At 33.7% G+C, this 14,614-nt stretch overlaps 1 protein-coding gene across 2 annotated transcripts in view; it reads right to left on the bottom strand.

The window, feature by feature from the left end:
• Positions 1-14,614, bottom strand: part of LOC134668125 (uncharacterized) — a 63,355-nt gene that overhangs the window by 16,086 nt on the left and 32,655 nt on the right. Inside the window, exon 1 of one of the 2 annotated variants that reach the window (XM_063525631.1) lies at positions 10,055-10,317. The exons of the other annotated variant lie outside the window; for it this stretch is intronic. Coding sequence (XP_063381701.1) covers positions 10,055-10,094 — 40 coding nt within the window. The 5' untranslated portion in view covers positions 10,095-10,317. Of the gene's footprint in view, positions 1-10,054; positions 10,318-14,614 lie in introns of those variants that run through there. 2 annotated transcript variants of the gene reach the window in all.

Genomic DNA, 14,614 nt, shown 5'->3' with positions numbered 1-14,614 from the left:
TTTTTTAAGAAAAATACTTGTTATTAATTCTAAAAAATATAGATAAAAAAAATATGTATTTTAAATAGGTAAGGTTGACGAAATATAAAGCGATGCGATCTCTCGAAAAAGTTTGAACTAGATCGGCTCACATTATATTTCTTTAACAACTGCGTAACGTATGTATGTGAAAAAAAAGTTAGGATGGGGCGGGAAAATACGTGTACTTATCAAATACATACTAAAATATATTATATGTGTAAGGTAAGCTACCCAATAATAGTCCTTTTAAATATAGTAGGAATACAATACCTATAGTTATTAACACTATATAGTTACATTTTTAGAAAAGTTATTAATGTAGGTACTTACTTCAGCCGTACCCTATTTTGTTTTACATTTCACTTTAAAAATTGCATTATTTTCTACTATCTCAGGTACCTACGTATATGATATGTAAATAGTTTCAGGTAAAATATTACTTCCGATTTGTTGGCATAATTTCCTGATATCGTATATCACTCTGCCACAAAAAATGTCCCGTTGCAGGCTAAAGCCGTTTTCAATCAGGTAAATGCCATATTAGCACAAATTTACGACTAATTTGGTTTACCTTACGTAGTGAATGAATTTCCAAAATGTTAAACATTTTTGAGTCACTTAAAATAAATAGCATTTATCTAAGCAAATAATTATTCAATAAAACATTTTACTGAATCTGAAATGATAATTTCCTATAAATTGAAATTAAGTGTAAAAAAATTGGAACAGTGCTAGGTATCAAATTGTAGTTTTCATTCTTGTTTCTTAATCCGCAATGTCTATTTATCTAGAATACCTATTTCCATTGGTTATGATTTACTCTACCGTTGATGACATTTTTAATAAAAGTGGCTTCATAGTTTAGTATTGGGTTGGAAGAAAGGTCTCCCTAAAATAATCAACTGACTATTAGCTACATATATATTGACTATATATTATACTATATATATCGTCGTCAAGTACCCACAATACAAGCCTTTCTAATCATACATATCGATTTGTGTAAAATGTCTTTTAATAATTATTTATTTATTTATATAATGCCGAATGACTTATGGGCCAAGATAACCACGGAGTGGGTGCCCCATGAGTCGAACCGGAGATCCGGCAGACCTCGTCGGCGATGGCGGGATAACTTAGACTCCTTTTTGAGAGACTAGCCAGATGCAGCTCAAAATCGGGAGGCATGGAAGAAGAGGGGGGAGGCCTTTGCCCAGCAGTGGGACACAATAGGCTCGTAATAAAAATATATAAAACATTTTTTTTAAGACTTAGAACCCGATAAATTAATTTTCCTAGATTTATATGATGTATGAAATAAGTCTGTAGAATTTGACATTATTAACTCTCTATTTACGTACATATATTGCAGTCCGGACGTAAGTCATTAATATTAAGGAAATCCTAACGACAATTGTTATCTATAGGTAACAAAATACTTAATGACTCGATTTCTGTGAATTGATGGCGAACTATTCTGAAACACCTGCACATAGCCACCGCATCAGCGGGTCCTGATGATAACAAATTGATGACTACGGATCGCCTATACGCGGTGGAAGATATTTGACAGTACATAGATTTCAAACAGGCTTGCAATGGCTTGGGGCCCGATTCGGATTATAAAATAGACATCTTTTAGACATCACCAAGATACGATAACGATATGTTTAAGATCTAATCTGTCAAATTTAATATTTGCGCGATTCTGGAGATACTCTTGAACGATTTCCACAGGATATGACTTAGAGATCTAATTCACATCTAATAGATATCTTACTCTATCTAACGTAAAAGTGACATTGGGTGCCCGAATTGCGCTGCAAAAGAGAACTAGTTGATATCTAAACTATAACGTATCTAGAATGGATCGAGTACGTGTCGTCTGTTGTGAATATCTTGAAGTTCGAATACGGCAGTTGATGTATAGATACAATTTCAAAATTTCTGAAAGTTTTTGCGAATCAACGTCAGGGCGGAATGGTGTTTAGTTTGAGTGCGACATCTCAATCCTTTTTTATCCATGAAAAGCGACGTGGAAACGTCAGGACATTATTTATTTAGATATGATATATATGAGGAAGGTTAAGACAAATAAATTCAAATGTACTTACTTATTAAAGAAATGGTTTTGTTGTCAGTTATTTAGAATCAACTACTTAACGCGGAAAAAGTGAAGTGATGTAATTACTACAGAATTATTAATATGTAAAATTTTAGAATTAAAAAGAAACGTATCAATGCCTTTGTAACTAATGGCATATTCTGGGTATATAGTGCTTTCCTAATTCACTATTGAGACTGTATAAAATGTAGAGTCACTTATACTATTGAGTTTGAATAGGTGCCTTCTGAATTCTGATCAGCATCTACCAATATTACAACAAAAACGACACAAGTAAACAATTCAAGCTTATGTTAAACTTGGAAAACGATCAAAGCAATTAGCAATTAACTTACTGATGTTATAAAATTACTGCGATAAAATGGCATGTGGAACATTTCGCCGTCAAGCTGTCTGCGACTTCTTATCAATTACTTAGAAGCTATTACATGTCAACAATAATTATGTTACTGGTTATCTTCATACTATAAACAAAAATATTACGAATGCTACTTGTGAATGACAAAATTTGCAATTATTATTTACCTACCTAAATATGTATACTTCCAGGTACAAGTATAGCCAGCAGACCACCTACATACATAAGCTTAAGGAAAAAAGCTGTGGCTTATTGTTGCAAGTTATATGGAGAAAATATTAGTTTATTAAGAAAAGAAAATAGCTAGTTTCATATACCGGGTGTGGCCTGTAACGTGAGCAAATAATTAAAACAGATTGTACTCCTCAAACGGTGACACTTTTGTTCAACAACTTTTAAAAATTATGAAGTATTTAGGCTCCCAATTTTTCATACAAAATAAATATTATTTTCAATGGACGCCATCGCCACGCCATATCGTTGTGATTGACGTTGCTTGTCACGCATTAATTTAAACGTAACAAAATTCGCAATACATTGCGTCTTAAAATAAACTTTAAAGTGTATTATAAAAATCAAACCACAAGTTATTTTTAAAAGTCGCTGAACAAATGTTGGTCAGTATGAGGAGTACAGTCTACAGTTTAATGTTTTGCTCATATTACAGGCCATACCCGGTATAAACTAAATTTAGCGTCGTTCAAAATCATTTGTTAGTTAATTAAAAAAAACAGTGGAGTTAAAAGTGTAGGTTAAAACAGTGGAACTGGTCAGGGGCTCATGCATGACACAGCCGAACATCCAGAAAAGACTTACTATCCGATTCGAACTCTTCTTCAAATAAAAACGTCACTTTTGACACTGACACATCTAGTCCATATCGTTTTTAGATCTATTAATTGACGAATCACAAAGTTCGAATCGGGCTGTTAGTACCAGTCAATTGTAATATCGACTTTGTGAATGATACTGTTCAACAATAAATAAATATACCTATTGCTAAAAATGTATTTTGGTAAGTATATAAAAGATCAGTGATGTGTAAAACTCTGAGAACCGTCTAAAACGGGTCCATTCATGATTTGCAGTAAACGCGTCATAGTATTGTTAAACTTGAAATATGTCATCTATGTCACCACACCCATATGTACTGCAAATACTCGTCATTCGACATACAACGTCAGTCTCTCCAAACATGGGTCAATCCCGAAATGTATGACTTGTATGAGACACGAGACATTAGACATTATTGATATAGACTTATATGGCAGTTCACACGACTGTCTCATTCGTATCTGCGATCTAAAATTACGTCTGAACTATTTTTAAACTTCCTAGGGATACCTATTCCAATACAAAGAACTTTATTTTCTTAGTTGAAATAGAGAAATTGTAACTTATTTACGTTCGGAAAATTAACAAGTTCCGAGTAACGAATTCCATTGACACGAATCGGGAACTGCCTTTTCACAGTTCACAGTTGAAGAGTTCAGAGTACCTATACAATTTTTCCGTAAAACGATGAGAGTCAATTTTAAGACATTATGGGGGAATCAAATTTTTACTTACATGCACTTGGCATACGGTATGTAATATTCGCTCGCTAACCTAGTTGTGGTAGAGATAGATCGATCTGACTTAAGTGTGTGTCTTGTGCTTTCTTTGGTAGATGCTTTTATTGCTGAATGTCAATATATATAAATTATTTCTACATATCATAAGGATTGCACAAACAAATTTTTATTATGCAAATTGAAGATAAGTAAAAATCTTGTAAATTAAAAATACTTTTGCCAGAATATAAACTTCAGGTCTAAAACGATTATTTTCTCTACTACTTTTTACTACATTCATACCCAAGCCCAACTAATAATATAATATAGTTTTAACTTCAAAGAAATGTCAGATGTATCATATATATCAAACTATGAGGATCCTTTACCATGTCATTATCAACGGATATTTTCTCAATATCTGTTATTTCATTTATTTCTCAAAAATCTAAATAGGCTAAAACGTGTAAAAGAAAAAAAACGCGACCTTAAGACAATCTTTTGATTCTGCAAATTTACCGTTACAGGTGACCAATATTAAATACGTCTGTTAAATAACCTTGGATTATACAGTACATCTGAGTAATCTGGGTAATATTTCAAACAATTGGTGACATCTCCGTTTTAGTAGGCTTTTGTCAAGGTCCGGGACAGATGATTCAACTAGTTATGCATGAATTCTTTTCAGACCCGCGACTGATCGTAAAGTGGAACTACTTAAACTGACGGTTTAGGATTTTATACACACTATACACAGTTACAAAATGTAACTTTATACCTAATATTTACAGAAACAATAGTTAATTAAAAAAAATATATAGAATTTCTCAACATAAATTCGTAGACTTATACATATGTATAAGGAAAAACTTAGAACGAAATAAGTATGTTGTAAAATAAAAAAAAATTAAACATCTTCTAGTTTATATTAAGTGTAGGTAGTAGATAAAATGCAACCTTAATACATTGATTTACTGACAAATTTGTTTAAAAGTTTTACCAAAATTTGGTTTAAATTGTCTAGTACCTAAATGCAATGCAAGTTTGAACTTGCATTAAATACAACAATAAGTTCTCCCTGTAATATATACTTAAAATATTGACGTAGATTTGATTACTTCATTGATTAATTGTTATAGGAAATCTAAAGCGTAAATATAATAGGACAAAAGATCTCTCGGTGAGCTTATACCGGATATCGAGTTCCATCTTCCCGGATGCACTGGAAATACGCCTCCAGAGGATAATTAGACGTCGTCGTCTTATCTTTAGATTTAGTTCCAAATGCAAGTAGCGCCATATTTTTTCTGTTGTTCTACTCGTTTAAATAGGCAAAACATGGCGATTAAAATATACTATTACTAAAAAAAGGCTTGAAAACCGAAGAAACAAGCGAAATATTTTGGCATTTAAAACACGTCTCGACTATTTCGTTTCCCATAAATATAAAAGACGTAAAAGTCCCATTAAAATTCGCAAAATGTTTATGGGCGCTTGTAAAATATCCGACTCCTGTACAAGGGCGGCATCTTTGTGTACCTTGTTTTGTTTACCGTTAACCGATGAATGCTAGAAACAAAGCGTTATTTTAACTTTCACTACTTTATATATGACGTAATAAATTAAAGTATTGTCGGTGTCCGTGCTGGAATAGATCTTCGTTTACAGTCTTTTGTTTACGCTTTAACGGTGAGCAAAACTTGAACCGCTCAGGGAGGCGTAATAAAGCCGTAGCTGCCTACAAAAAATAGCGTGCGACAAGTTTTGAAATTTCACTAAAGCATTGTTTGTTTTTACCGTGCGCAGGCGGCCTTATAAATGGAAGTACAATGAGCTGTCTAAGCGCAATACAATTTAAAGGGGAACAAGGGGACGCCGTGAAATTCCCTTTGGAAGCGGTATCAATAGTCGCATCATTGGATGTTTGTGTGATAAATTGTAAGTCAATAATACGCCTACTTTCCGGTTTGAAGAATGAAAACGGACTTGAGTTTTTGTCAAAGACTCGTAACGGCAGACTTAGTTAAGTAATAGTGTCACAGCGAGTGTGCATAACTTGGTGAATCATCGATACCGTACAATGTAATAATATTATGAAATTGATGGAAGAAATCGTATTGAAAAAATCTGAATAAACAAAATTACTAATATATTGGAACTATTTACGTTACGTCTATGTCATTGATACAAATAAGACCCACAAAGTTAATTGTAAAGTAGGTACCTAAACTATGCTACCCAATTTTTATTTGTGTCATACATAAACATACATATTTATTTTACCAGCAAGAAACATATCAATTAACTTATTAACGACCTACAAATTAACCCGTTTCTATAATAATATGGTTGCATAAAAAACTACGTCAATGAGTAACCGTTGCCGTTACCTATACGTAAGAAAGGGGCCATACGGATTCATGTATCTAGGTTCGACAGATCCGCAAGTACTCGGCATTTAATTACAAAAAGGATCTTACGAAATTAAGCGGGTTTGCCGCACAACACTTTGGTATTACGCGTCCTATGCATATTCTCCCCTACCTCCTCTCTCTCTCTTACGGATTATGAATGTATAATTATATGATGCATGTATATTTAATTCGGCAAAAATAACCAATCAATAAGATATGATGTCGAGTAAATAGACATTCGATTCGATATGTAATGCTTTGGGCCCTTTTATGAGATACTATCATATATTTTAAGGTTAATATAATTATGAAATGTTAATTCAATAGATTAGATTAGATTAGATATTTTATTTCATGAAAGACAATTACATAATAAGTTTGCATTGAGTCAAAAATATAAGAATTTCTATCATGATCGTCAAAGTAAAATAAAATAAAAATGAAAATAATAACAATAATAATGAAATAAGATTATAGCTCCAATAAGGATTGTCGACAATATATATTGGAGTATACGACAATACAAAGTTAAAATTTGGTAAAGATCATTACAAGTGTTTTTTTGAGTATCAAGAACTTATCCCCTGCTGAATAAGGCACATGTTATCATGAAAAGTAAATAAGAAAACCAAATTGTATTACGTTAAATAAAATATAGTTCAAACACCTTGCCACCTATTGTAGCAATATAAACACAACAACAGGTTATGTATGAGTCACAGTCGGGGCTACTACTGAGGTTAATGTATTTAACTACGTCACGACGCACTCCGACATCGGTTGAGTAATACAATACTTTTCCTATACACGTTCACCTTAGGAAATAGTTACGGAACCGGTAATGTAAAATGAACCAAACGTACGTTTCTTTAGAAACGCATGACGCTCGGCACCTTGGGTATTGGGAATATTACTGGATATGAGGATTCCATGAGCTTTTCATATGATGGTGAGTATCTTGAGCATGAATGAGCCAATGGGGCTTTCCTAAGGGCACAGTTCTCGTACCATAGGAAGTGATGAATTGAACTATGTACCATGATGCATCTTTTGGCTTAGCTTTAAAGGAGTATTTTTCTCTCTCTTCAGTCATAAATTGATGACTAGCAAGAGTTAATAGCTAAAGCCTCTGGAGACGAGTATACAATTCTTATACAAAGTGATTTTTCATTTTACACATATTTCTTCATAGGACACGAATGATGACTTTGAAACATAATAATTTAAAACTGCAATTTACTTGTATAATAATTAGTATGCAAAAGTATACAGTGTGGAAAGATAAGTCGGGCCCTGGAGGGAAACTACCTTCCGACGATATATTTGTACTATCTGTCAGTACGTACTTGTATAATGTCCGGCTCTAAGTTGTAAATCAATGTAAACTTTTTACAGTCAGCCAAGAAAGTGGTCTACCACTTTTGGACTCTATCATCTGATTGATAGAGTCGAAAAGTGGTACTCGTAGACCACTTTCTTGGCTGACCGTACGTATAGTTCGTTTTTTTTAGCATTAGAAAGAACTTCGCAGAAGTAAGCTTGTGGTTCCAAATCCGGCACTTTTAGCGGTAATAATTTGAAGTAAATTATATGTATTGACCGTGCTACATTAGATAATTCAATAATTATTAACAATAAAAGAGCCTGATAAAAACTGTACGCTTACTTCTGCGGAGTTCTTTCTAATGCTAAAAAAAACGAACTATAGCTATGTATAAAAAATTGATGAATTTGAAATGATACCTGAAGAAAATCACTCAAAGGAGAAATCTCACTTGGAGGTATCCATGCTGGTATGTAAGAAACAAATAATCGTCCCGCTATTAAACAAGATATAACAGCATAATTTCGTTTGATTTGACATGCCGAAACAATTTAATCATTATCTCTGTCGGAAAATTAAAGGCGTCAGCGGCATTCAATATTGGATTTAAAACTGATGTGTGTAAAGTAAAAGATTGCAAGCAATGAATGTTGGCTTTAAGTCCTGTTTTCTGGGGAGGGGCTCGGGAAAGGAATTGGCGGTATTTGCAAAACACTGCTGAGGAGCCGCATAGCGAGCGGCCGGTCGCCAACTGGGTGGGCACACTGGCCGCTGTTGGCCTTTTTGTATTCCATTTTTGAATTTAAATTTCTGAATTCACTGCGAAACCATCGCGATTGCATTTTGGGGTCTCATCTCTGCACGCGATGGCGCCATCATGGAAACGTCACGCGATCCTCAGTCTTCTAGAAGTCACCGCCTTTCAAATTAAACCATTTTGATTTTCATTTCTCTCATGATGTAATAATTAAATCACTTCGACTAATTAGCAAGAAATACAAAGAGAAGGGTGTACAATTAAAACATTACTCCGCCGTCGTCAAATTATGTCGTAATTAGCTGGACAATTAAAATCGAAGGTCATTATGGTGATAAAAAGTTGAGTGGGAAGCGATCCTCTTTTTGTTGGCGTCCCAGATCTGTAAGGATACAGAAGCGACTAGTCACATCTAACATAAATTACTAATTTTGTTATGTACATATATTGTACCTATAAACGCAATTATACTCGTAGGGGGCAATAACTAAACAAATAAGATTAGAATTCACCTAATGATAATAATCATATTACGAAAACAACACGACTTTTGATTTCAAATCCTGAACGAACAAAAAGGTTCTGTAAGTACCAATTCGTGCATCATTTCATTATATTATGTAGTAGGTAGCATATGAAAAAAAATAACAAGGGCAAAATGAACCTAATGATGACTTGCCTGCGACAATGACTAGAAAAACATAATTATGTTAAAATTAAGACGAATACGAGAATAGATAACACAGACACAAATGTGAATATTAAATATTGTATGCAAAGCTGATTAAAGACGTTATTAAATACATTATTTATCTAAGTGCTAATGCAGTTGTCCCTGGGGTCAGACTTATTAATAATAATTGTAATTTTGAATTATAATACTATACGTATAGGTACCTAATGTAGTTGTGATTATAATGCCTGGTTACTAGAAATTTTTGTACACCTATTTGTAAATTAAAATTATAAATAACACATTAATTATCGTCATTTTAATCCTGTATTTCTTACCCGTGCTCAATTTACAAATAAAATTACAAGTCCTTTACGATAAAATATAATCTATGGCGAAGGAAGGAAGGCTGCGTGAAAATATCCATCGCAAGACGGCGTTTGTTCACATGTGATTAAAGTAACGGTAGCGAGAGGAAAATATGACCTAAAATGAGTTTAAAAACTCATGTCTCGTACGATCGGATGATTTCGATGAGGATAATTTTTAATTGTTAAGATCTGGAGCTTGTAACATGTAACGGATGTGCAAGTATCTTCTTAATATAAAAAGTTTTCTTAAAAAATGGACTTTTCTATCAAAAAATGACTTCCGAAAAACTCATTGGTACAAGCCGGGAAAAAAGGACTTCAGCAAAACTCATTGAATTGACCTCCGAATTAAAAGTTTATAAAAACATAATACAATGTAGATACAAATGATACGAATTTTAGAAAATATTCATCGCTATGATTTAATTACTACGGCTTAATGAGATTATTGCATATACCTGAAATTTTCTTTGTATTTTTTCTGTCCGATGGCACCATCCGTTCAGCATGTTGACAACACTAGTACTTTCTTCGCGTACCTAACGAATAATCCGTTGCCTAATGTTTTCGCAAACAATTTACAACACATGATATTTTACCATGACCGCGCGTAAATAAACAATTTCCTCTAAAATAGATAACACGAAAAATATTCCAAAATCAATTTAAAAAAATCGCATTTACACAGTAACATGTGAATGCACTGAAGTCACCGTAAATTGTCAAAGTCATCATTCGACTGCGCATAGACAATATTAGCAACGTGTCAAGTACAAAACAAGTAATGAGAAAATTTATTAAAGGCCAATTGCACGCCGATAAGTCGCAGGTTTTATGCCAATTTTTAATTCCAATATATTTTAATAGAAATTAAAATGTGATATAATTTCTGGTTGCCTTACGATTATATAAATATCGGCCAATCTTAAAGAAATGTAATGTTTTCTTTACAATATGATTTTTTTAATTCAATAGTCTGATAAAACTTCTTATGGTCGTCCGGATTTCATGATTCATTTTTAGGGTTCCGTACCCAAAGGGTAAAACGGGACCCTATTACTAAGACTTCGCTGTCCGTCCGTCCGTCCGTCCGTCCGTCCGTCCGTCTGTCACCAGGCTGTATCTCACGAACCGTGATAGCTAGACAGTTGAAATTTTCACAGATGATGTATTTCTGTTGCCGCTATAACAACAAATACTAAAAACATAATAAAATAAAGATTTAAATGGGGCTCCCATACAACAAACGTGATTTTTGACCAAAGTTAAGCAACGTCGGGAGGGGTCAGTACTTGGATGGGTGACCGCTTTTTTTGTTTTTTTCTTTTTGCATTATGGTACGGAACCCTTCGTGCGCGAATCCGACTCGCACTTGCCCGGTTTTTTTAAGATTAGGGTCATTATTAATAGATAGTGCATATGTAAACCTTATGTATTTTGTCTTTTAGTTCGTATTTTAGTGTAGGTATTTCTGTAAATTTGACCACATGATCGCTGCGCAGCAATTAATTTCACATATTTTATACAACCCTATTTTCCTCCAATCTAACTTTTTAAATAAAATAAAAAATCTCAACTTCTAGATTCTTGGGATTTTCAGGTACATATTATATATAAAGTTGGTCAAGCAGATCGTGTCACTAAAATAAACGGCAAATTTAAAAATGTAGGCGCGAAGGGATATCGGATATCTCATAGAAAATTTTAATTTCGCGCCTTTTTCTACTCACAAGATGTGCTTGACCATCTATAAATAAAAAAATTACATACCTTAAAACTGCTTTCACTGAATACTGAATACTCCAAGACCTGCAAATAAAAAAATAAGTCAAAGTGATTAAATTAAACTGCCAATTTAATATACACAAGTTTTGGTTTCGCAACCGATTATTAGTCCGTGTTTAATGATAATTTGCTTATTGATTAGGGTTCGAGTTGCAGGTTTGAGAGCCTGGAAGCAACAGCTTACGTGACCTAGATTTTTGAAACGAAAAACCAAATTGAATAGATCCCTCGTCCTTTGCATCTTAAATCATACCGCAAGACTACTTTGAACCGTTTAGCCGTGAACATAAAGCTTATAATTGCACTGACCACGCTTATTAGCAGCAGTTCTGTTAATAATGAACATTGATTGGTAAAATTACCACCTGTCATATCGCATCGCAGACATGATTATGAGTACGAGAAGGTCAAAATAAATCGTTGTCGGTTAAACGTTCAAACAAATGTATTGCGAGTGCATTGATTAACTAAGTTAAAAATTATATTATTAAATTATTTATATTCCTATTTATGTCTTATAGTAATTTATTTTGGAGTTTTGATATTTTAATCTGCAGATGTCTGTAGTACATTCTATTTATGTTTATTGACAGTTCGTAAACCTTATTACAAAAGGTATAAGGTCCACCGATCGATAGTTAAGAGTGTTGCTGTTTATAAAGTACCAATAACATAGATACTTATAATAAGTTAAAAATGGAATACAATAATCTAACGTGTGATAAGAAATCGGCTATTTTTGTTAGGAAATGTACTTATATTAAGTCCGATTTCTGGTCTAATGATATACCATATTGACTCAAACCAGTGTCAAACCTAAACTTGGCTTCCTAGCATTTAAAAAAATAATGCAATAATTTCTTATGTTTTCGTCGCCGACCCGAACAGTAAAAATCACGACATATGTATTACCTACTGATTGCAGCGACTATTGATTTGAAAACTATCCTATGTTTTTCCCGGGGACTCAAAATATCTCTATACCAAATTGTATCTAAATCGCTTCAGCGGTTATTGGATCCCCATACAAATTTCCACCTTCCTTTTCACACCCTTAAGGGATGATTTTTGAGATTAAAAGTATGCGGATTCCGTATCAGACGCCGCCGTCCCTAACCTACAAAGGGAATAAATAAGTAGAGTGTATACGTTACATTATATCTTTGCTAACTATGTATATACCTTTAGAACCTTATTGTATATCAACCGTTGACACGTCTTCGCTCCAATTCTAATTCGTTCTTAGTCTCCGAGAATAAACCCAACGGTCAACGGCCTGAACAAATCCAGTATCGACATCCGGATATTCCAAACATCCGGGTCCGGATGTTTGAACCCGGATCACCTTAGCGACTACAATCATGTTCAGAAATATCTATACACGCTTATAGTTTACGTTAATTGAATTGTGTTTACATAATTATGACCGAAGGCACCTATCCAAGCGCTCCAGTGCGTAAAGCCGCTTTCTGCGCTACATTGTTGCGAAGATATTGAAGGATTTTCATAGAAAAAGGAGGTACTGAGGAATTAGTTAAGGGTTCCGCCAAAAGAAGCGAATTCCGGAATTATTTTAGATACGTTACTAAGTAATGGATGAATATGCACAAGAATGTAATGAGAAAATAGTCTTTGTACTACATTAATTATATTATGTATGAATAAATTATCATTTGCGTTATATGAAAGGTCAGAAATTTACAGGTGTAATAAAACCAAGCCGACTCTGCACCAGTGGCAGCGCGTCAATGATACAAGGTTTTCTTGACCCGGTGATTCGCTAAGGTCCTAATTTGCTATAGCCCACCGCTTTTCTAAACAAAAATAATTCCCATTTTCCTCTCTGGATAATAACAAAACAGAAAATATTTTTACTTACATAATTTTATGTAACCGTTTGACTATTTTCGATTTTTAATTTATTATAAAAGTTAGTAGCGGAAGAAATGCGCGCTATTAGAGTATACGAAGGAAAATTGGGATGATACGGTTGTATGGAGAGTCGGTCGTCCACTTTCCTTTTAATGGCAACATTCCATTTCTAACCGCAGCTGCATTACTGTTAATTTTACTATGGAAACTGACAATGACAGCGACGCGTTCAGTACCGGCAGTGCAGCTGCAGTTAGAAATGGAATGTTACCATAATACTTACATTTTTGTGTTAACGTGGCCCTTATGGATCCCTAACGTAGCGAAGCTTACGGACCCGTCCGTGGGCGCCGGTCTCATCGCTTCCTATTCCGGCCTTTGTCGTGCATCCTGTGGCATCACCCCGAACGCCTTACTGCCCGATACGAACTTTAATATACGTCAATTAATGGGTCTAGAAACAATATGGATTAGATGTGTCAGCGTCAAAAGTGACGTTTTTGTTTGAAAAAACTACACATTTCACATATCTAATCCATATCGTTTCTAGATCTATTAATTGACGTATCTTAAAGTTCGAATCGGGTTAGGTAAGGCTGAGTGCGGTGCGAATTTATGTTATGATATTTTTTTAAAGTTATATTGTTAAATGTTAATTTTCATTGGCTGTAAAAAAGTGATTTAAAAATGAATTTACTTAATTATAACACAGCGTACCTAGATTAATGACATTATGTCATGGAAGATTTTAAATAGCAATTACAAAATCAAGCACAATAAATAAATGTCTTTACATTCTTAACTAAATAGTTATATTATTCATCATTTGTAAATACAAATGATACCTTCATAGCTACTGCACAAAAATACGAAAAATGTATCTATCTCTTAAAATAATAATCTGAAATTTAATTAAACAGTAAAAACTAATAAAGTTTTTTTAATGCAACTACGACGGATGATGAAAAATCAAAGTACATGAATTTAAGAAGTTCTAAACAGAAACATTATGTTTTTGCCGAAATACAGAGGCGGTGCAGGCAGACACTAAAGAAACGGTTTGCCAATCATGCCATGGATGGACCTAAAACCGGCACTCAGGATCGCACACGAAGAAAATTGAAGAATATTATCTCAACAGCGAAACTGCACTATCTCACGATCGATGATGATGATAAACATCAGGTATCTAAATCTTCTATATCAAGACTTTAAGTGTAAGGCCGCCATGTTAATCACCATACTTATCAGAACTTTTAATAAATTCGTTTCAATTCTATCTTTGGTTTTATAATTAAGTATGAAATAAATATATCTAAACTATTGATGATTTTTCTTTTCTTTAAATTTATCCGAAATCT

The sequence above is a fragment of the Cydia fagiglandana genome, chromosome 10 (assembly GCF_963556715.1).
Source record: "Cydia fagiglandana chromosome 10, ilCydFagi1.1, whole genome shotgun sequence".
Taxonomy (NCBI): domain Eukaryota; kingdom Metazoa; phylum Arthropoda; class Insecta; order Lepidoptera; family Tortricidae; genus Cydia; species Cydia fagiglandana.
The sequence above is the reverse complement of the archived record's forward strand: the minus strand, read 5'-3'. Positions and strand labels throughout refer to the sequence as shown.